This window comes from Malurus melanocephalus, unplaced genomic scaffold, assembly GCF_030028575.1.
Source record: "Malurus melanocephalus ecotype Western Australia unplaced genomic scaffold, MMel_1.1 scaffold_390, whole genome shotgun sequence".
Classification (NCBI taxonomy): Eukaryota; Metazoa; Chordata; class Aves; order Passeriformes; family Maluridae; genus Malurus; species Malurus melanocephalus.
In genome coordinates, this window is record NW_026623622.1 from 146,073 (window position 1) to 169,676 (window position 23,604).

Consider the following 23,604-nt stretch of genomic DNA (forward strand, 5'->3'; position numbering starts at 1 on the left):
TTTAAATCCTTCAGATTCTGTGAGTTCASTGAATCTGGTAACTACATTTGAGCTATAGACTACAAAGGACTTGACACTGTAAATTATGAAATCTAATTTATTATTCTTACATAATGACTTGACACTGAAAATTATTAATTCTAATTTATTATTCTTATGTAATGAATCCAGGTAAGAGCTTTAAGTACTCTGGAGCTGCTAAGGATTAATCACTCTTTCTAACCATTCTTTTTTTTTTTTTTTTTTAAGTAGTCAGCATCCTTTCCAATAGCAACATTTATGTGAAGATTCAGCAAGATATTTTGTGAGTTAGCAAGGGCTGAGGTCTTGTAACTCCTCAAAGCACATCTGATTTATTGTTCTTTTCATGCTTACTTGTCACTAGCAGCATGAAGAGTGCCAGCTCTTATAAATATTCCTGGACACTCATACATAGAAGAAGGGACCAAGGGAATTTGGTGGCAGGAATGGTTTCCATCACACTAGATCTCATTATATCAACAAAATGGATGGCCTTATTGAACATTTGCAGAGGTCTGAAGCTACTGGTAGGTAAGCATGAAATATTCTGGAGAGAATTACAGTTGGTAAGAGTATTATGTCAATATGCCTCCAGGCTTCTGATGTTACTTAAAGAGAGATTAATTAAATCCTCTGATGCCAGAACACAGGTTCTACTGCTTCGCCATTAATGGTTTTTATTTCCATTTCTTCTTTTCTTTAGTTTCTCAGTACCTTACTTAATCAGGGKTTTTTTGTCTTTTTCCTCTCCATTTCTCTTTCCTATAGTTTTCTCTTTTCCCTCTAACTAACCTCAGAAGGGAAAAGAACATAATGAAGGCATACCTTATTACTRAAGTCACCAAGTAGTCTTGCTCTTTATTCTTTTCTACTCTGTGTTGTTGTCTCTTGGTGTGGTTTTGCTGTATGAGATTAAAATCTTACAGAGACAGTGTGTTTAGTTTCTATCAGCCTCCAGCATTTTTGCAGAACTACCATAATACAATTTAATTTATAGTATGTAGCATAGACACTTATTTGGAAATAACTTCCTTATTTCCAAATGAAGCTACAGATTATTCTACAGTGTGTTCAGTGAGGCCTAGTAGACCTGTTACCCTGGCCTTATTTCTGATGCTTACCATTGGTACATTAATAGGCAGTGTGCAAATACCCTGTGATGTGGGCCAAGTATCTCTTAATGTGTGCTCATACTAAAGTCACACTGACTGCAGTTTAGTACAGGGATATGYAGGATAGTTCTGCACTGATGGGATGGAGTATGGCAGGCAGATGCAGCAGGAGCCCAGTGGGGACTAACTGCTCAAATATTCACTCTRCTTCCCAGGCACATTTTTCATTTTACTACCATTTTGTGCTTTACTCCTGTTTTGCACTTAAGGTATGATACAAATTTGTACAAATTGTGGAGAAACATGGGAATGGAAAAGGAAGGAAAATACATTTGTATGATCATTCATAGCCAAACAGCATTGCATGCCCTTTGTGAGACACTCTTATTTAAAATAAAGCTGAAATAATGAAAATCAGGAAGTCTAGTTAATTTGCAGCAGTTTTTACTGCATAAGTGATGTTCAGTCACTCCCTTTTAACATTGGTATGAGTGGGACCAGAATCATTAGCCCCTTGAGTCCTCTCCTTGAGCAGACTTGCATAGCACACAGGAAAATGTGGCTGTTCCTTGAAGTCACCATGCTGCACATAATTATCTGCTAGCATCCAGTCCAGGAGGAGGATGTTATCATTGTCTGTGAGGTCATTTCTGCATTTGCCTAAYACTTCAAGAGGAAAAGTAAAGTTAACTTGCTGCCTTGAAAAATGATTCAAAACTGGAAACTTGAAAACATCAAAATACATATAAATTATCAAAGGAGAACAAAGACAAGTTTTTCCACAAAAATCTTCTCCCCAGGCTATAACAATGCTTTACAYAGGCATGATCAATATATCCAGGCTTGAGAACCAAAGTCTTTTGGAATAAATTAGACTGGCAGGAAAAGAAACAAACAAAGAACAAATTAACATGATTTTAAACATTGCTTAAATTTTCATGAATGTAGACCTTGAGATGTTATGATGAGATCCCATGAGTCTGTGCTAATATTTGCTTATAATTAGGGGTTGCACTTTCATGTTTCATCTGATATTATAGATTGGAAATCAGCTACATGCTTACTATTTTTCTTGGTCATACTGATTCATCTGCTTTATTTGCTTACTCTGTTAATATATATAATCCCCTAAATTGCCCCATTACCTTTCCGTTAACAAACTGCCTCTTCTCATACTCTAAATCTCCTTGTCTGAGTAATTARGAAAAAACTACCCTTCCTGTGATACTAGGTTTATGTTCACCTATGACAGAAAGAGAGACAAGACTACCCCCTTCTAAATCTGYTTTGGGTAGATGCCTTCAGAAGGAAAATGAGTGTACTCAGCTCCACTTTTCAATATGTGTTGTGGTGGATGAAGTCCCTTCAGCATGGGAATTGGCAACACAGCCTCCTTGGGGTGCTGACACATTGGCAAAGAAACTTCTATGCATTCCTTGCAAAAAAAAAAAGTAAGTTGTCAAGCAGTGTTTAGAGACCCAGGTGTGCTGCACCACCCTTAAAACAATCTGATTCACATCAGTGGATTTTACAAGTTCCAAATGCAGTTGTAGCTGCTTCATCACCATTTCTCTGCAGAATTCTCCATTTAGGAAAAAATAGCAATGTTTGGCAAGATTACCGGCACCAAGAGATAGGAAGAGTTTAGTMATGAAGGGTTTATGGAGACCCTAACTACATTTTAGCAGGCAAAATCTGCTGTTTCTGTTGTTTCTGACATGCCTGCCCAGGGCCTGGTACCGATATTTTCAATACTAAGAGAATCAGGACATCTAAGATGAGATCTTCACTGAATAGGAAGTGAAGACATCTGCCCCATGGGAAGTCATTTGAAAAACACATTTTTAYCACAATAGTTTTGAAGGTATTGGTCAGGGCCCAAACCCTAGATGCAAGGGTCCTTGTGTCAGGACTAAAGAGCGCTTTGAAGGCTTTTGTTAAATCTTAATGTTTAGCAGTTTGTGCATTTCAGAAAGAGTYCTTTGCAGCTTACAGAAAGGATAGATTTTTAAACAGAAAAATCTTCTAAATAAGGCATAAAAAATGTGCTAATCATTTCCAAGCCAAGAGATGTCATTAAAAATGTCGTATAATGGATGTGATGGCTAACTGAAGAAAAATACTTCCATTTCAGCCATAAGAAAACAAAGAAGAATCACATGGAAATTCAGAAACGATATCCCAGAATTCAGAAGATCAATACAGATCTTCTGCAGACTGAGACTTCTGATAAAAATCACACTAGAAGAATTAATTCCTGTTAAGCTAGATGTGATCTGTGTCACATCTTTGATAGTTTTTGACTTTAGCTTAAGTCAAAACATGCCTTTTCTAAAAGCTTCAAGTCTCAACCTCAGTTTCCATCATACTSCTAAATGCTTTTTCTCCTAACTGGTTGATTTCAGTAGGTGTTATATTTCTGGTCTAAAACTTTCTTCTGCTTCTGACCATTAGTTAGCTCAGACTTTTGTTTTCAAATGTGAAAACCCCTCCACATTCTATATGGGGGTTTAGACTTGCTTCAAATCAGCTCTTAACTTTCCTTTGAAAAGAATGAASTAGAACAGTCTTCTTGTATTTCTCACCATATGGCAGTTTTTCCAGATTTCAAATTATTCCTGTTCTCAAAACATTCTGCACTTTATTGCATCCACTTTAAAATAATTCTGCACAAAATAAAATTGTTTTCCTGTTTCTGTTGAGTAGTTCTCTCTTCTTTGCATCCAGTCTATTTGATATTCAGCTGAATATCTCTTCTGGAGACTCTGCTTTTCCACTATGCAATTCCCAGTTCATAAAAATGTGTCTTAAATGTTTGACTTCACATTTAGTTGAAAAAAGGTATCTTTTTAATCTGTCTGTGCACCTTGAGGTTYTGGTCTTTTGGCTTGGGCCCTTATGTATCAGAGAAATTAAAAGGATAACCAACAGTGGTAATAGAGGGCTAAATGGAAACATTATCAATTTCTTTACCTATAAATACTTTCTAGTCCAACAGATTATTGCCCTTCACTGTAAGCAGCATCAATTTTGTGGTATCTTTAGGGAAGCATCCACATAAGCCTGCTCACCCGTGTGTGTCAGACTCTCTGGGTTCAAGCAAGAGGAGCATGCCCAGAASCTCAGCTGTTCTACCCTTAGATTAGCTGACATAGTGCACTTGGCAGAAAGCATTTTGCCTACTCTCTGTTATTTCTGCATTGCAGTAAGTGATGTATCAAAGAAGAAATTGAAACCTAAAGAATTTCTGTGCAGAGTTACAAGAAAAGATTCCCCTTTTTGTCTGGAAGAAAATCTTTTCTTGTAACTCTGCACAGAAATTCCTTAGGTTTCAATTTCTTCTTTGATACATCACTTAGTCTTTCTTAAAAACCRTATCTCTTTCTTAAAAAGTGATGCTAAAGGACAACCTGAAGAAGGTGCAYGTGCTCACTCTCTCATCTGATCTCTTAAATTTGTAGCAAACTAAGGAACTTGGACAGGCTGGAGGCACTTGGCACAATTCCTGTGCAGTATGGACAATACCTTGTTAATGATACTGGTGCTGCTACTATTGCAAGTGGCTTTTTTATTATTGGTGGCTTTAAGTTTGTCATCAAAGCAAAATATTTTAGAACAGCATTTAAAATGCCTATTCATCTGCTGAGTGTTGAGCACATGTTAATACTATTTTCTCCAGATATGGTCGTTTATGATAAATGTTACCAGACTTTGTACTGATCATGTAGTGTGCAACTGAGACAAATGGGCCCTCTGAAAGGGTATTTCCTTTGGAGAGCACAAGCTGCAGACCACCCRTAGGATACACAGAAATAATTAATTGTCAGTATAAAAAGATAGAGCAAAATATTAGTGACTCAGAATCTTAATGAATAAAAGACATTAAAAAAATGTAACCTGTTTATGTATGTGTGTTTTGAAAAAAAAGTAATGTGAAGGCCTCAAGAGCACTTAGGGCAAAGGAAAAAAGAGCAAGCACCCATCACATTATTGTACTGTTCAAAAATTTCTAAATATTTGTGTGCTTCATTTTTACTTCTGGCAAGCTGATAGAGATGTGTGAAATTATGCAAAACACTGAGGACCTGAGTTCGTACCAGCCTCTTTGTACAATAAAAAAAAATATTCATGGAGAGATATTCAAAACCCACATTGCTGTAAGAARAAATCTCAAATGGCCTTGCAACTGAAAACATTACTTGCAAAAGTTGCAGGCCCTGCCATCCTGAGAGAGAAAGCTGTAAGATCAATTTGAGTAGCTTTCAGAGCATAGAGAGTCTATAATGTGGTTTTGACAGGTCTTCCACAATGTTTTCAGACTTCTGAGAGAACAAAAGTACTCATATCCTATATCTAAATCTTAGTGAAAAAAAACTTCCCAAAGAAACAGATACTATTTGGGTGCCCAGTTTCCTCAGAAGTATTTTCTGGTATGGCTTCTGCCTTTTCTGGTTGTATGYCATACAGGCAAGTAGCAAAGGTTTTGGCTCAGCATGACAATGTCTTTAGCAAAAATATAAAGCTTTACTTAACTAGAARGTATAAAGTATTAAAGCCCTGGGTATTAAATTAGCAAGGAGCATGAGTGTATTATTTTAAGTTTTTTTTTGTATTAGTGGATAAATATAACCTTTCTCTATAAAACTGGTTTTGAATTTTAGACCCAGCTTTGCAGTCAGTTCCCTGGTCATTTAATCCACTATCCCTCCCAGGTGTTGTGATGGAGTGGAACAAGTGCTCCTCTCCCACGCAGACATTGCAGTCACACACTGAGAGGAAATTAATATCTTTCAAATTTTATTGCTGAGAGGAAGAAAGACAATGAAAGAGAGAAAATCTCCCAGAACAGTCAGTCATTTGGCTGAAAAGGCCAAAGTTCAAACATCTCCTCTACCTTGTTCAGATTGCTGGTACAAACTGTAAGCCTGGGTCCATAATAAACCTCCTTTGTAATGTTACCTGCTCCTTAAGGCCAGATCTTGTCAATGGATTTGTGAGATTAGAGCCCTGCATCTGCAAAAGCCATATTAACTTCAGTTTTGAAGTGTTTAAAGGAACTTATGCTACTTGATCTTTGTGCTGGCTTTTTGTATCGGAGCAAGTTCCTWGTGCAGTATGGAATGCAAATGTCTAGTTTTCCTTCAGTGTTGCCAAACCTTATTTTTATTCACACTGTCACCAAAACCATTTTTAACAGGGAGATACAAGACAAGTCAAATGCATTGAGAGAATTATTTGAAAAGTAAATTACCTTTCCTTATCCCCCAAAGTATGTTGTAATAACTTACTGATCCTGAAAATAGTTATCCTGTAATCCAGAGTATCTACCAAGGAAAATACCTGGTAAAATAGAATACAGCACACATAAAGTATTTTCTCCTCAATACAAAATAAAAAAAAATACAAAAATAAATTACCAAGCTGTTAGTTCCTTTCAGAAATATTTYCTTCATCTTTAAATTCTGCTTTCCAGATGACTTTAAACAACTTACAGCGTTACTATACAGCGCATCACAAATTACATGAAGAAAGTGTAATTTCAAACTGRTTGGTTAATCTGATTAAATGGAGGGCCATGTCAAGAAGGTAGCCTTTTTATATAATGAAATTGATGATAATAGACTAAGTCTCATCAGTCAAGAGACTTTATTACTGTCTACACTAGAAAAACTATTTTGTTACAGCTGAATGATACGTCCCTAGCTAGTCACAATATACCTCATTTCCTGCTTAGATAACAGAAGATGTTAAGATAAAGTGTGAAAGGAATAAGGAACTGTGTGGTATAGATAGATATATGGAAGAATAAAAAATGTTAAAAAGTGAAAAGGAAGTTCTGTGTAAAAACTTGCATTTGAACTAAGTTTCAAAAGAGAAAGCAAAGATTCCYAAGTTTCTGTTTGCTTATTTTGGATGGAATAGACTTGCTAATAAATCCAGGACCAAATAGGACAGAAGAAAAGACTGTTTACAGACTAAAATGTGCTAAGACRTTCACAGCAGCTGGCACAGCTTAAAACTAAATTGTGTTATCTTACTATAGGTTCAGAAAACTCTCTTGAACAGAAGCTGAGAACACCTCGTCGACGATGTCAGCAGCCCAAAATGCTGAATAGCCCTGAGGACAACATGTACTATAACCAGTTAAATGTGAGTTCAAAGTGGCAATAAAGCTGTTTTACTGGCTTTGTTTCCAGTTAATAATTCTGTTATTAATACCTGTTTCAGCCCCTCCAGCCCCACCCCCACGTTCTTCTGCTCTCGTCTTGAACATGTGCTTATGCTCTTTATCTGTTGCTTTCATGTCAGGATGTCTGCCTTCACGGTGAATAATTGATGTGGTTTATCAAAGACGAGCAAGATGCATGCTTCATCAGGCTCACTTGAGCCCTTTGATCAAAAAAATTATGCTGTGACTTCTGATATTATCAGCATCTGCTTGCATTCAACACAAAATCACTTTGAATTAAAAATTAACGACTTGCTGCTTTGCTTTGACTGTGTGTTCTTGGCCCTCTCCACAGGGAACTCTAGAATATCAAGGGAGCAAGAGGAAGCCAAGAAAACTTGGGTAAATATCTATCTTCTTAGTTCTAAGCAACTGTAAACAGAAGAAGTCCTTTGTGATATTACAGAATATGCAAAACTTTCTAGAGAGGTTTCTAAAAATAAACAATTAACATATTTCTGTGCATTGACATTGGACATTTTCTGCAGAAGCAAATGTAAAACTTACGTGTACTGCTGTCTGCAGACACAAGAACTGATTCTTACARAACATTCTCCCCAGCTCTCTCTGTGTACTGTTACTACAAAAAAAAATCCATAATTCTTCATACTTTTGGTGTGTTTAACACTAGTGAAAGGTGCCAGCTGAAGGGTGYTGGAACTGAAGTTCTGTGACCTAGAACATGGCCACAAGCCCTGCCAGCTCTGCAGCAGCACAGTGACCAAGGGGTTCTGCTTTCGGGGGCAGCACATGTGAGGGGATGACAGAGAGACCACTGTGACCACTCAGGGAGGGAATTGTTCCCTCTCTGTTGAACTGTGTCATTCCTCAGTGTTACATGGGCAGTTATCACCTGCTATAGGTCGGAAAAACTAGRCTGGCTCCTATATAATTGCCAAAATATTTCTTTGCCTGACTACATAGACCAGAGAGAGCTKATGGATGCTTGGTCTTGCAGACACATTTACTCCAAAAATTTACAGGAACTTTCTGCATTACTTCCTCTGGTTTTRGTTCATTTTCTGAATGTAACTGTGTGAACAGGAGGTCTTTGAGTCAAGGTTAAAGCCCAAAAYTCTGCACCACTGTGCAAGTTTTGGTTTATTTTCTGTCCCTTCCTTAGTTTAAAGAAGTTTGCACTCTGGGAATAAAAACATTAACATGAGACTGCAGTGCTCATCRTACATCACAGAAAAATGAAAACTCTTGCTGTCAATAGGGCTTTTCCCAAATTTGATGATGTAGTCTTTGGCTCATATTCACAGCAGACCATCATCTGAAATATAATACCAAAATCATATCCTACTTGTGGAACATATACAGACAAAAAAACCCACATTGCTCAAATTAAATGCTCGTTTGATGCAAAGAGTTGTTCTGTCATTTTATGCTCCCAAACTGAAAGATGATGTTGCATTTCACTGATCCTCAGAACCATTCAGAATATAATCATTAAAAAGTAATAGCAGTTAAAGTATGTATAAAAGCTGTATCTTTCTCATCAAATCATTCCATCTCTTTTTTTTTTCTATTCTTATACTAAGGCTTTTTATTTTCACATCCACAGAGAAGTTTCTATTTATGAAGATACTGAAAGAATTAAAATTTAACTTAATAAGTGTTGTTTGTTTACTTTCAAGCCAAATCAAAGTACTGGATGGAGAGGATGAGTATTACGAATCATTGTCAGCTGTTGAATCTACCCCTGAAAATGACAATTTTCTCAGGTCTCCATCTCCTCCTTCTTCAAGAGATGAGTCTTTTGCTCAAAGCTGAACCTCACTTATTCTATTGACTAATACTGGTAAGAGTATTTCTCTTCCCAGTTCACTTTGTTCATATGTGTTTGTATAATATATTAAAAATACTATTTTAACTAGTAACTTTAGTTCACTGATTTAGACCTGGGCTTGCAACCATACATTGTCACATTAACTGTATTTCTATAAACAGTTCCAGTAAAGGGGAGCATACCTGTATGTGTTGGTGTTGGTAGTGGACATGTTTCTTTAGCAGCAAGGTTAGTTTATCCAATTCTGACCCCTTCTTTCCTGCTTCCCCCTCCCCCAGCTGCTGTTCCCACCCTGTGCCATCCCTTCTGTTGTGCTGGCACAACTGCTGGTAGAGCTGTATGAAAAGTACAATCAAGGAACTGAACTAGATTAAAAGAACACTGTACTGTTTTTTTGTTGGTTTTTTTTTTTTTTATTTGGGGTCATAGTGAAAATGTTTTGTATTTTATTAGACTGATATTAAATATTGTCCTTTATAACTTTCTCTGCTGTGTATGGCTTTTAACACTAGAAAAATGTACAGAGTAAAATCTTGTAAAATACAATTGTGTCCCAGTTTACCTTGCAAATATTTTTTTAGGAGGTATTAGTTTACCMTAAGTTTAACTTGAAGAATTATTTCAAATATAAGTAGTAAAACAGTTTTAAACTAACATTTCACACACTGCTTCATATAGTCCTTGTGACTGAAACCATCATTATGACTAGTTATTCTTGTTATCCATGCAAGTATTTAATTTATTCCTTAACCTGTRTCTGTGGGCTCCAATGACTCCTACATTTCCACGGCCTCCATGTATGTAACAAGGGGGGAAAAAGTCACCTGCAAATTTTTCTACTTGCTTTTCACTTTCTTTGAAAATCCTTAATGAAACAGTATGTGACTTTCCATGGAACACTGAGATTCTTTGCCGGTTACTGTTTCCATGGTAGAAGCCAACTATTTCACCTTACTCTTTTATTTGTATTTCAGAGACACAATTTTTATCTGTGACCATTCTTTGCTTCTTTTCCAGACAARCTCTTCTCAAAAACTTTTGGAAATAAAACATTCACATGTACTGCCTTCACATTTGCTCAACATTTGGTTGTTTTGTTTTAACAAACCATACTGATTAAATCTGACGATGCATTATACACACCTAGTTATAGTCCTTGTTTTTATCTCTCCTCCAATGGGTTTACCCTGACCTGTGCTAATAGATCTTCCTTTTAGAGATGCAGCTCAAACCTGTTCCTTAAGCTACATAATTTCTTACTATCAAGGTTAACTGGCATTGTCTTTTTGACCACAGGACAAGGAAAGATGGCATCAGAAATGAGACCCAAGTGCAGTCAGGGCATCCCTAAGCCAGAATAGGGTTCAAAAGAAAAGGTTATGAAATAKATAGTTCCACAAAAGCTTTGTTTCTCCTAACAAACACAGGAATTAAGTTAGGCAGGGYAGATGAGGATTTGCAAGGATTGATTCCAGGAAGAAAAATTGTTCAGTCATTCTTCACCCAAAATGTGAGAAGGTTGAAGCTGAAAGTTGTAATCCTGCCAGGCACTGAAGTCTTTCAGTTCACTCCTCATTCTCCTCTGATGTACATCTGGGTAGGTGTACTTTAAAGATACTTAAGAGCCTTTGAAATTTAGGAACTCCTTAAACAAAAGAGAATTGGTGAATAGCTTCGTGTGAATAAAAAATGCAGCGCAAATAGAAGTGGCAGCTACTGTGAATACTTGTGTACAGATAGTTTCTTTACACTTTGTCAAATGTAACAAGAATATGTTTGTTATGATAATTCATCAAAAATTATGTGACTTCTCATATGCAATGTATAAATCCTCAGTTAATTTGCAACATATCTGGATGCAAAATARCATCATTTTTAAACAGTCAAATTAYTTACKCTGCTCTTCCRTTGGCATAGATCACACAGAGTTCTAGCAATATTGATGCTTTCTGGTTCCATACTTCCTTTTTGAAAACTCTTSGGGAAAATAAAGTTGTGTTATTACTGCAGTTCACATCATTATGCATAGTTAAGAGTTTTTTAATTGTTATAGTTGAATAGTAATGAGGTTTTCAGATAGGTATTATGTCACCTGCCTGAAAACCAACAGTTTGTCTTACACTGAGTAATGCATTACTCTGAGTAGTTCTATTAAGTTTGTAAAGAACTAAGGGAAAGTGAAAAATAATATATAATTCAGTGAAGCACTTAAACCAAAGCCTGAGTCCCATGAAAAAAATGAAATTTTGGCACGTGATTAAGTGCTTTGCTGAATGGGGGCCCAAGTTAACAAGAGCAGCTTCAGAACATTAAAGAATAAAGCACAGGCAAAATGAAAAACCTCTCTAAGTACATCTCTTAGGTTTCTTCCTTTTTCTTCTTCCAATTGCTAACCTCGTATCAATCTCAGCCATCAGAAATGGACTTCAAAGAGATTTGAAGCAGTCTTTAATTGCATGGGAAGGGTAAAATACTGTATTTTGTTTGTTCTATGCAATGCCACTGTCTACATCTGYTATAATTTTTCAAATTAGTTAATGTCAGTAATACTTCAATACTGAATTTACTACCTAAAAGCTGCTGTTGAGTAGTACATTTTCATTGTTGCTGTTTCTTAGCTAAACCTTGCGCACAAAGGTCAGTCTGTGTATTTTATTATTTCTGGTTTGTTTTCACTTCACCCTCAGCAGATAACCCTGTGAGGTGGTCTTCTCTCATCGTGATTTTGGAGCACATGTATGCCTTTGGATTATTAAAAGCCTTGCTGTAGAGCCATGCAGTCACATTAAGGCTGACCAAAGAGTTGGACTTCGGTTATCATCTTGATAGAAGTGTGTGTTTGGGTTGATTGAATTGTGTGTGAAAAAGAGTACAGGAGGCATGTCAGTGTGATGATCCTGTTCGGTAGAAGCATATCARTGTTAATTGCTTAGATTTTCTCATTTGGCTTTGATACCATTGAAGCATTGTTCTGATTTATTTCCTTTCATGTATATTATCCTGAAATATTAATGTATTTTGCTTAATAGTTCATAACGTATCCTATACTTAATATTTTATAAAAGTAAAGAGTTTAAATCCTGTTTGGAAGAAGAAAATTTCTTAGACAGTGTGTGATAGATTAAACAGTTTTCAGCATATGGGAGAGAAAAGGATGAAGCTCAACGAGGGATTTTAGTAGATTTCTTCTGTAGACCTTAATGGCACTAGAAACTGGTTCTTGCTGAGGACAATTTCTGCCTTTCAGTTATGGCAGCTTAAAAACTTGTCTCTGTGCCAAAAAAAAAAAAAAATCAGGCAGGGAGCTTGTGGAGATTAGCTCCTTTCAATTGGTAATTTTAAATGTGCTTCTGACTTAAACATTTACATCACTTTAGTAACATAAAGGGACTTTAGAATAGGAGTAAATTGCAGCCATCTTAAATTTGCCCTCAATGTGACCTCCCTCACCCATACACTGTAAGAGTTGTGGAAAGGGCTTTTGTGCACTGAAGGTCTCTTAAGTGTCCCCTATCAGGTTATCCAACAGCTTCTTGTTGTTACTTAGAGGCTTATAAACAGTGGCCAAAAATAATGTAAAACTGGGTGGTAMCCCTATCTATTTTACACCATTTAAAAATTTATGTGAAAATGGGATTTAGGTTCTCAATTTAAAAACTTCACTCCTTTAAAAAAATTATAATCGAATGTTTATCCCTTCTAAGATTTGTAATTGTATAGGAATACTGCGTTTTTTGTTGTAAAATAGTTAACAATGAGATAAATAAGTCCAGTCTACCAWACTCTTATTTCTCATTCCTTTTTTGATTGTCTCAAAACAGAAGGAGAATTTTGAGAGAGAGCCAAACTCTGTCACTTTTAAATGTCTTCAGGTTAACCAGATATATATAGTGCATACAATTGAAAATAAAGCCATATGGCACAAAAGTAACCTCCTATGAGAAATAGGTAAGTGGTTTTAGTACCGATATATGCACGAGACATGGCACATACTAAACTTATCCTTCCTGCTTTTAACTCTGACAACAAAATGTGAGAAGTAATGTCAGTTTCGTTGTTAACACTAGAAATACATTTCGATAACACACCTTGTCTTTAACAYTGCTCACCCTAGGAGGAGTTGTAGCAGAATGCATACTTAACAGAAACTGTTTCTGCTTGACAACAAAGAAGCTGTATGCAGAATGCATACTTAACATAAGCTGTTTCTGCTTGACTCCCAAACTGACAAAAGTAGCACAGGATGCTGTAAAACCAAAGGCCCAGGAGCAGCCCTCTGAATCAGGGCTAAAGATTACAGAACTCAGTGAGAAGCTTTGTGTCTCATCTGTGATGGGCACTGGAACAGATAAGAGAGAACATTGACAATTCATAGTAATAGAGCACTGTGTCTTTAAATACACAGGCCGATGCCTCACTCATCTTAATAGATCTGTCAAGAATTATTGGATATTATTACACATATAAATCCAATGTCAGCCAGAAAGGTAAATATATACATTGTGTTATCATGGAACTGTTTATTGTAGTACTCATGCTGTGATGCTAGAGGACATAGGAACAGATAAGTGAAAAGCGTATCTTGGAGTAATGCTTCCAGAAACCAAATTACATATTATTGATCAGGCCAGTAAAAGAGAAATCCCTTGATTTTGTTTGGCAAGCTTATTTTTTAATTAAATTGCAGAGAGATACTCTTTTCTCAATAATTTAACTAGAATTTTATATTATAGTCAGCAAATGGAGATGGCAAGTGGGTAGATCAACATGTGTGCTTTTTTCTGCAAAAGATTCAAGCCCCAGTTTCTGACCCATCACCAGTGAAAATCTCATCTCAATCTCTATATGAAAGTAATATCACCACAACAAAGGCTGGATGTCATCCATTGGACTGGAGTTCAGTGCTGGCAGTCAGGCCGCTCTGTCACAGCTGTTTCCAAAAATTGTTGTGCTACTGATCATGGCAAGTCTCTGATGAAGACCTATCTAAAAATGGAATAGTASACCTGAGGGCCCCATGCCATCTAATGCACTGGGGGAGATGGTTGAGGCCAGGACAGGGGTAGCAGAATCTTGAGGTTCTGGTGGAAGTGATCCTCAAAAATCTGGGTGCTGGGGTGTAGCATTGTGGTACGGCTGAGAAATGGTGAAATGTAGAGGCTGTATTGGGGCCCTTAGCAAAGAGGACAGGAGGTGCTTCCACAAAATGAYGTGACATGGTTTATTTAGTGGGGTTTGGTTTTGCTGCTCCCTGTTATAAGCAACAAATTAACAGAGTTGTGCAACTGGAGAGATCATGTAAAGACTTCTATGACAAAATGGCTCTTACTGAGATCACAACCCCAGCAATGAACACTCAGTTCTTGTTCTGTAGTATTAGTTTGATGCAAGTTTACATCCAAATTCAAAGGTAAGTGCTGCACTTAATGCAGGCAGAGACTTAATCTGTTTGATTAAATTGACCTGTTGGAAATGAAGTTTTGTAAGAAAAAATGTGAGGCTTCATAAAACTGTAACTTTTGATAACTTGTATTACAATCTCTARCATATTCAACTCTGTACAGATTTACAGCTGAGTTCCAATTGGAAACTGTTATTGATTGATTACGTTGCTCATTTAACATTCCAGCATGCTGCAACAATGCAACAGACTGTGACAAAATGGGATGTGATCTAACAGGACATGACCGATGGGATGAGAGCAAAACACTGGGTTTGCTGGTARTGCTGTGCACTAGCTCAGATTGGCATCTTGTATGCTTTGATTGTTCATTTCATTTTACTGTCATCCTACTGGGTTGAACATTTTAAAAGACAACGGTGTTTTTCCATCTGTAAGTCATGGAAAGACAGATGGATGTGGAGAATCTCCACCTACCGCTCCTTGACTGAATGCCACTGCCCACTTAGTGGTAGAGAAATCCCTTCTGGAAAATTAGTTTGTCTTTAAATATATTATATTGTGACATGCTTTTTCAATATGGGAAGTTACATATTTTTAATTCTTTTTTTTAATGAGTACAAGTAAAACAAACTGGTTCTCATCAACATAACTGCTATATTATAAACACTGTGTCTGTTACACTGAAGTTAATCCCTGGTCCTTTTACAAGAAACTCATCCTTATTAAAGTAACATTAAGAGCTTCTTTTTATTGATCTGCTCCTTTCACTTAATGATAGGAACTTACTGATGTTTTAATAATAACCTTGCAAGCTTTATCTCATTTTACTTCAATGTGTGTTACAGACAGATGCTATGGAAACTAACTTAGCATAAACATTTTGCACATGTCTTTAAAGGTTAAGGAAAAAAATATTTAGTTGCACTGCATGTTAAAAAAGATGGCTGAAAAACTGCAAGATAAAAGAGAGCCTCGAGTATGAACATCAAAGAATTGTTAATGACAAGAAATACCATTAGGGTTAGCATCCCTTTTGTTTCAGTCCCCTCACACCTGCAGTGTGTTGCAGATTCTGTCTTTGTTGGCACATCTGAATTACTTCCATTAGCATTTATAGAAAAGTGGCTGCAAAACAACAGAAATTTACTCCTGGTTTTCTCTGTTGCTTAAAAAAAGTCGGATATTAGGTTCTCTGTGGGTTTCCTTCAAGGTACAGTATCTTATTGTAAAGGAAACTACAGAGCCAGGATTCCGTTGATTGCAAATGAGCTAGGTTGAAAGGAGAGGGGAGCTTTTGATACTGCTAGAGAACTAATATAAGCAACTACAAGAAGCACACATAAGAAGCTCAGACATTAGCAATAGCAAAATCAGAGCGTGAAATTCAGATTAGCCCTCCACAGGCTGTGAGAGGGAGGGGGTATTGGAAGACTTGGCATGGCTAAAGGTGTAACCTGTTTCATTTGGCCCCTGAAAATTTTTAACAGATGGTGGGACCAGCTGTCTTTTTCAGCCATTTAATAAACTCTTCGGTGGTAACAGTTTGGGAAGTGGGGGGTTTTGAGTTTTAGGCCAGAGGAAAAAATAAAGAAATCTGTCCCAATTGTCTTTGCCAAATAGAGAAGTCTGGAAACATTATGAAAAGTTAAAGTGAAAAATCTAATTGATGATACTGTCCTAATTATACATTTCAACAGAAAAGAGGAACTGCCTGTGCCCAAGTGGACCAGTGCATTAAAAAAATGCCTATTATGTTGTTATCTTTATCTGTCATTTTAATTTCAGCTCTTGCAAAGAGGCACATAATGAGAAATTTTAAATGAACKGCAGAATGAGAAATTGTCTTACTTTTTGAGACATGACACTATGTTAAAGAAACAGGCAGGAGGATCTCCTATGTTAAAACCWAAAAGTACCTTTTGGGTAAGATCAGGTTTACACCGTCTGCCTAGGTGAGTACAGCAGTCACTGAACTTGCATAACACAGTGTTATAAAATGACAATAAATTTGAGAAACATACAATGTTAAGCCTGTAATKAAAGCCTTATTGATACGTGGGATTTTATTTATGAAGAGAGTTCACAAAAAATTCACTACAACGGTATTTCTTCAGTTAAATTAACATTCCCAACACAACACTTAAATGGCAACTCTCAATTATATGAGATGTTTTATTTAAAAAGCATATCTAGTGTCTTTGAACAGAACAGTTCTTTTTGCACATTTACATGCTACCCAGCTGAGCAGCCAACCCTTCCATTTGACAAGGGCTTTGTTCTGCCTACAGGCCTATTATAAGCCCTAGATTGTTTGCCCTTAATAAATTGCAACAATAAGACAGAAACCTCTTTCAGGTTAAGAGAAATAAAACATGTTGCCTACATAGCAAAGCATATGAAGTTTAATAATGACAACAGAAACATATCTACTAAATCTCATTTGCTTTGCTCCCAAATCACTACGGTTAAGATGGTACAAAAAGGTTAGCATCCTTCCATGCATCAAACAAAAGATTAAAGAAAACAAGAGTGGGACAAAACAACCGTACAGAATGTTTTTTTCTTCACAGTATAAAATCATACTGAATGCAAAGAGATTAGTGAGAGCTAAATAGAAAGAAATATGAACACAATTAAATGGACAGAAAAAAATGCTTTTAACTGAAACAAATATTTCATAATATTTCATATTATCGTAAGGAAGAAAAGAGTGTAAATTATTTAAATTGAAGAATATATACTACTYTGCAATGTATTGGTGTGTGTCTGCTTGTGTGTGCCTTTTCAGRCCCTCCACTGAATCACAAAGCACTACCAATTTTGCTTTTATAGCAGCTAATGAGCATTCTTCTGTGGCTCAAGTGTTGGTGGGGAACTTGTGATTTTAAACAAAATTTGTAAGCCTTGTTTCTGGGGCCTCATTGGTAACATTCAGCTGTCAGCTGTATTGTGGTTGCTGAGATTGTTAGAGATGGCCACCTTTGTTGAACCTAGATCTGTGTGTTTTTCACACTTAAGCTGGAAATTCCCAATGATTTTTGGAGTATATCTACAAATTATGGAGAAAATGGGAGGTAAAGTGYAAAAAGGACAACATTCTGGACTCCCTGTGCAACAGTACAATTGAAGAAGGTGAGCGCATCTGTCATTAAATGCTAGAYATAAGCAATTTGAAAGAGTTTTCTCTATTAGAAACTTACTAGTAACTCAATACAGGGCTTTCAGAAAGAAATTCCAGTCACTATTCTATTTATAGTTCACTTTTTTTAATTTTTTTTTTTTAATTTTTATGGATGGAAGCTCTGAGAATATAAGAATTTCTTTGCTTTGAGTCTAAGAGAAGTACATACATGTAATACTTGGAAATGTTGCAGACAGGCTAGAAGTGATACAAATTTTCAAAGGAAATACAGTGTTTATGACAGGTATTGATTCGACTGAGTTAAAGGTTACTTTTCCTTTATGTTTTTTTTTTTTTTTTGAGCTATGGATAATACTCTGAGGACTATTAGGTATTTTCTTGGGAAATTTCAGTATTTCCTACTGAAATTTCTGTTGCTATTTTTTCTGCTCAGTCACAAAATGCAGGAAACTTGGTCGTGTTTTTTTTTTTCTCTCTGTTTTCCTTTGTGTTAAAAGAATTAGAGGTGGATTCTTCATTGTCTCTGTCACAGTGCAGTGACCAGGTGCCAGCTTCACTGCTTCTTCCAACTGCTGCCTGGAACCAAATGGGGAGCACATCATTTGTTATTTTTGAGAGGGCAGAGCTTTCTTGTTTTACCCTGTGGCTTCCTACAGTGCTAATCTCTGTTGTAGCCATTTTCTGGGTGACACTTGGAAAAGGGCTTTGAAAGRATGGACATGAGAGAGAAGTAAGAGAAGTATTAATGGACTTTCATAAGGGAATTAATGGACTTGGGAACAATGGAGTAGAAAACTTCTTATGAGAGAGACTTAAAAGAGAGGAAGCTACTTGAGACAGGAAGAAGTAAGACATGAACCATTAGGTTTCATARTGGAGGCAATCTTTAGTAAATTTTGAACATTGTTCTCATAATATATTATAATAAAGCATTAAATCGCCTTCCAAAGAGTCTTAAAATGTATGTGACACCTATATTAGGAAACCACTTTAAGATGCTTTGGAAGCTTCTTGAGAAGGCAAGTGGTACAGTTACTGTAACTGCAAATAGTTTTGTTTAGAAAATTACAAATGGACTAGTAATTTGAACTACAAAAGTAAAGGCAAATAAAATGTTCCAGGTATAAAACTCTYACCTTTTCTACAATATTAAATTGCCATAATGCCACAACCTGTATCTTGAGATCTGGATCCCCTGTCAAAGATCACCAAAAAAATTTTCAATTTTTGTTGGTTCCAAGCAAAACACCTTTTTCTCTTTTTTTCTCCCTAGGCCTGCAGTAGTTCATCAGTATCAGGTTTTAAAATTATTATTTTATAATCATTATCTTATATCTTACTGTAAGCTTTGGAAAAAGTCTTTCCTGTCATAAGTTTACAGAAAATACCAGCATAAGAAAACTCTGGAATTAATAATTTTCCAAAATAGTAATTGTTCATTATGCTTGAAATTCAGTAGTTTTAACTTTAGAAAGAGTACCAAGCAAGTGATAAAAATCATAAGTAGGTGATATATAGTATATATAATTAGTAATTGTTTCTCCAGATGTCTCTCTATAAATATGCTACTAGATGGTATGATGTAAATATTTTTTCTTTGATTTATCCATCATTTTTATGAGCATACTGAAGCAAAAGTAGTGGTACTCCTTCATCTGTGGAGATTGTTTTCTTTCTTTTCTTCATTGTAGGAATGATGTCATCCAAAAATAACTTATWTTTCCCCTTTTTACTGGAGTTCATTACATTGCAAGAAATTATTTGCTTCTTTAGACAAACTGCACAAAGTTGTATATCTCTAACATATATTTAASTTTTCACCTTCAAATTAAACAGACTAAAAGATATCAGAAAAATACCAAAAGATGAAAATGTCACTTTGATTTTTCCAAATCAGTGCTGTAAAAACCTGTGCTTCTCTCAAAYATATAAATATAGATACTATTATTTTCTCCATATGTAAAGATCTCAGATGTTTACAGCCCATTTACAATTAAATGCATAATCTGTCCACTCAGTCAGACTAAACTGGGATGTTTTCACTAAAATCACACTGGTTTTGGTTTTGACAAAATAATTAATCAGCTGAAAAACTGTGTTCACCGGTAGCTCAAATACATGCTTGAGAAGCACTATGTTTGATCATATGCAGTATTAAGTAGTACAGTAATAGAAGGATTCACTGAAAAAAAGTTGGTGGAACACTGACTGAGGAGAGGAGAAAACTGGCATAGAGAGAGGGTCTACTTGAGGTGGAGGAAAATTAGCTCTTCTAACTAGTCCCATGTGTGAGATCAAGGAAATACAGATAGCAGCATTACCTAATTCCCAAAGCTGTTTCAGGAGCAAAGTTTGCAGATCTGTCTGCAGGGGAGGTCATCACCACTGAGAGTGGTTGTTGTGATGATTGGCAAATGAAACCAGCACCTTGAACAGAATCCTGTAGTGAAAAGTTTGCAAGARCAGAGAAAGGATGGGCTGTAAAAGTAAGCAAGTATCTAGCTGTTTCTGCTGAGTKTTGGAGTTATAGAAGCACATCTGGTTGTTAAATTCAGCCCACCTAATGTGCACTTTGTCTTTGTAAAGCAAAGTATTGGGCTTTTTTTTTTTACTTATCATATGTTCTAATCACTGTGCACCAGGAAGAGTAGAAATATAGGTGTGGRTACGTTGCCTTATTGCTTTATTTGCATAGGCTGCATGTTTGTCTCCTCATTGCCTCCACAGTGGCTCATTGCTGCCTTTCTGCATGTCCAGAGTTTTACTCTGTGTTCCACAGACTGCTCGTAATTCCGAAGTTGCTAAGTGAGTGTACAAGTGTCAGAAGAGATTGACATGAAATGAGGGGGATGGGAGAAAAAGAGTTGTAGAAAAGAGTTTGGATTTTGCAAGGGAAATGAGCTGGAACATGTTATTATATGGGCCCAAGTTATGTGCCTCTGCTCATCAGTCCAAATCCCTGCCCTTCAGTAGGGTTAATATATGACATAAAACAAGGTATGTGATCCCCTYTGTTGCCTTTGATAAGAAAGCAATAATAACATAGTATTTCTTTATAGAAGAGTTGTGAAGATAAATGCTGTAAAGATGATGTGCTCAGTGACTAAAGCTCCTCCCAGCACACTCACTGCATGGTTTGACCACCTTCTTTCGCAGGACTGTCACAAGAATTTGCTTGTTGATCCTATTTCCATATTTCCACCCAGCTCGGCAGCTGCACTCCTGTTACTCAGAAAAATACCCTGAATATTCCTCCCACACCTGGCCAGTATATCCTTACATACACTGTCATTGGTAAACTTGGCCAATAGAAGTGTACAAAAGGAAGAAAAGGAAACTGTGAAGAATAATTGCGTTACTGGCTGGTGGCAGGAGAAAACAGGGAAGTGGACACAAGGTTTCCATGCCTTTTCTGGGTTGAATGTATGCATGAGTTGAGTGTCAGAGGTGGCTGTATGTGGCCTCATGGAGTGAAATGTTAAAGAACACCCCACAGAGATGAAAACAGCTTCAATCAGTCGCTCAGGCTGAGCTGTTCTGTGGATCTTGGTATTCTCATAATCAGTGTCCCCAGCATTAACATGTGTAATTCCATGCTCATTCTTAGCTTCTCCAGTTAGCACTGATGTGCTGTCTGCTTGGAGGTTACCTTTTCTCTCCACCTAGATGGTTAGCTTTTGCTTCTGACGCCTCCCAAAATGCTGGCTTCCGTTCAGACATCTGACTGGTAGTGTTAGTTCAGAGTCTGCGTAGCTGTTTCCTTTTTCCTACATTCCTCCTCTGCTGTTTTCCAGTTGTTGATGCTTTACTTGGAATGCTGCAAATAGTGTATAAATAATWGCAGAGCAGCATATACCAAGAAAGAACAAAGCTGACTAGCTTGTGCTATTTGTAAGGATTTGTAAGAAAATACTGATCAGTTGGGGCTTGTCGGACTGGTAAAGCAACAGTAGGCAGAGGAAGCGATTAGTTTTACAGGCAGTGTGATCAAAATCATGTGAAGGCTATAAAATAGAGAGCAGCAACTGAATTGATGACCAGTGAGGCATATGGTATCTAAATTAACAGCATAAGATCTCCCACGAGGAGGAGGTCACCAGGGTATCAGAACGCTCAAGCAGAAAGTTCATTTTGTCTCTTCCTRTATTAAATTCCTGAGATACAAGAATGCTATACTAATTTGGAAAACTAGACAAAACTAGAGAAGTAATGCTTTCTGTTGAGTCCTTGCCGTAGAGTGTCCCCATCTAGCACATTGCTAGAACTACCTCTAGCCTCACTGTGCACATTTCTAAAACTCGATTTAGAGGGATTTTGATTACTATGTTCTCTTGTAAACAGTCTTACTTCTAGAATGCAAATTACCTTACCCTTAATGAGAACAGGCAGCAGAAATTCATAAATCAACTGATAACTGTATCTCATTAAAGAGAATCATTGGCACTATAAAGCAGCTTCTTTCTGAATTACTCCCTGTGCCAAGTACACTTAGCATGTGTAGCAATGGAAGTGGAAAAAAGTAGTAAATCATGAGCCCAGTTGAGTTTTTCTGAATATCTATTCYACTGCCTTCTGTAAGGATCTTGACAAAATACTATTTTTCAGTCCCATACTCTTGTGCATTGATAAGAATGACAGCATTTTATACAGTTAGGCTGATGGCACTGATGAAATGGAATGACTTGGCATTTGGATTTTTCTCCAAGCTTTCTTATTTTAAGACAAAACATTCAGAAAATAGTTCTTAGTGGCTTAGTGTGACCTCCTAAGAAGCACTCAGTGGTTTTCAGTCACAGATTTCTGTATCATTTGGCCATTGGAGTGCCAGCACTGCAGCATTGTGGTCCTGTTCTTATTTTCAAGCATAAGCATTAGGTAATTTAGACTAATACATTTCCACTACTGGTTGCAGTATCTGTCTTTCACCATGGACTCTTCTGTCTTTCATATTTGATATGTGATTATCTCAGCTCAATGCTAGTAGAATATGTGAGCTTTCTTCATGTAGTAGGAAAATAGGAATGTGAGATTTTCGGAGGGAGAGAAGCCCAAAAATGTCACCATTTGAAGRTCTTCTCTTTTTTCTCCCTCTGTTTCAGAGGTTCCAGAAGTGTGAGGAAAATTATAGTGTTCATTAGACTGCTTCATGAGTCATGCTGGCACCCTCCTCTTTGAGGACAATATCCTTTCTCTTCTTCTTGTCCTGGGTTCTCAAACATCTGGTCAAKCTGTTTGTCCCTGAGCAATAGGGCCTGATTGAATAGTGAAGTGAAATGTGATTTATTCCMAGATTAGGGTTGTTTKCTTTRATTTGGCATGGCCAGCCAGCCAGCAGGAGGTGCGTGCCTCAGCCAGTAGTCCTGAGGCTTCAGCTGAGCCRGGGTAAGTTGTTTAAGTGTTTGGTGGGGAACAGCCTGGTAATCTATCTGCAGAACTGAGGTGAGGATCTCCTTTTTCAAGCSTGGAGCAGTTGTGTGTATGGCAGTGGTTATTCCCCTGGTAAAGGGGGAAGGAAGCTGACCCTAGTGTGTAAAAGTATGGTGAGAATGACTTCACCTTTTTATAGTTCTGTGAGGATGGAAAGCATATTCAAATATTGTATATTTGAAATACATTTGAAATAATTTTTGATGGTATTTTTATTTTTAGAATTGGAAGGAGGCAAATTTATATTTGGGTATATAATTTGTGCATTAACTATTTATGTATTTTTCTGCACCACTTAAGGCATCAATTTATGAAATTGCATAGAAATATACTATATACTGCTTTCCTGAAAAGACTTTTCTGCCAGTCTATGAGAGCAGTGTTCAGCTAGGGAGAGAGAAGTCATTTCAGAATTGTAATTGAAGTTTTCCTCAGTCTTTCATGGGATCCTGAGCCTCTGGTAGCAGTCAAAAAGAC

At 36.8% G+C, this 23,604-nt stretch overlaps 1 protein-coding gene across 1 annotated transcript in view; it reads left to right on the plus strand.

Annotated features, from left to right (window-relative positions):
• The window catches only part of MYO3B (myosin IIIB), a gene marked incomplete at its 5' end in the record, with an annotated part of 155,249 nt that extends 145,721 nt beyond the window's left edge, over nucleotides 1-9,528 (plus strand). Inside the window, 3 exons of the mRNA XM_057379142.1 lie at nucleotides 7,177-7,283; nucleotides 7,658-7,704; nucleotides 9,003-9,528. Of these exons, the coding sequence (XP_057235125.1) occupies nucleotides 7,177-7,283; nucleotides 7,658-7,704; nucleotides 9,003-9,138 (290 nt within the window). The remainder of the gene's footprint in view (nucleotides 1-7,176; nucleotides 7,284-7,657; nucleotides 7,705-9,002) is intronic.
• Between the last annotated feature and the right edge of the window lie 14,076 nt (nucleotides 9,529-23,604).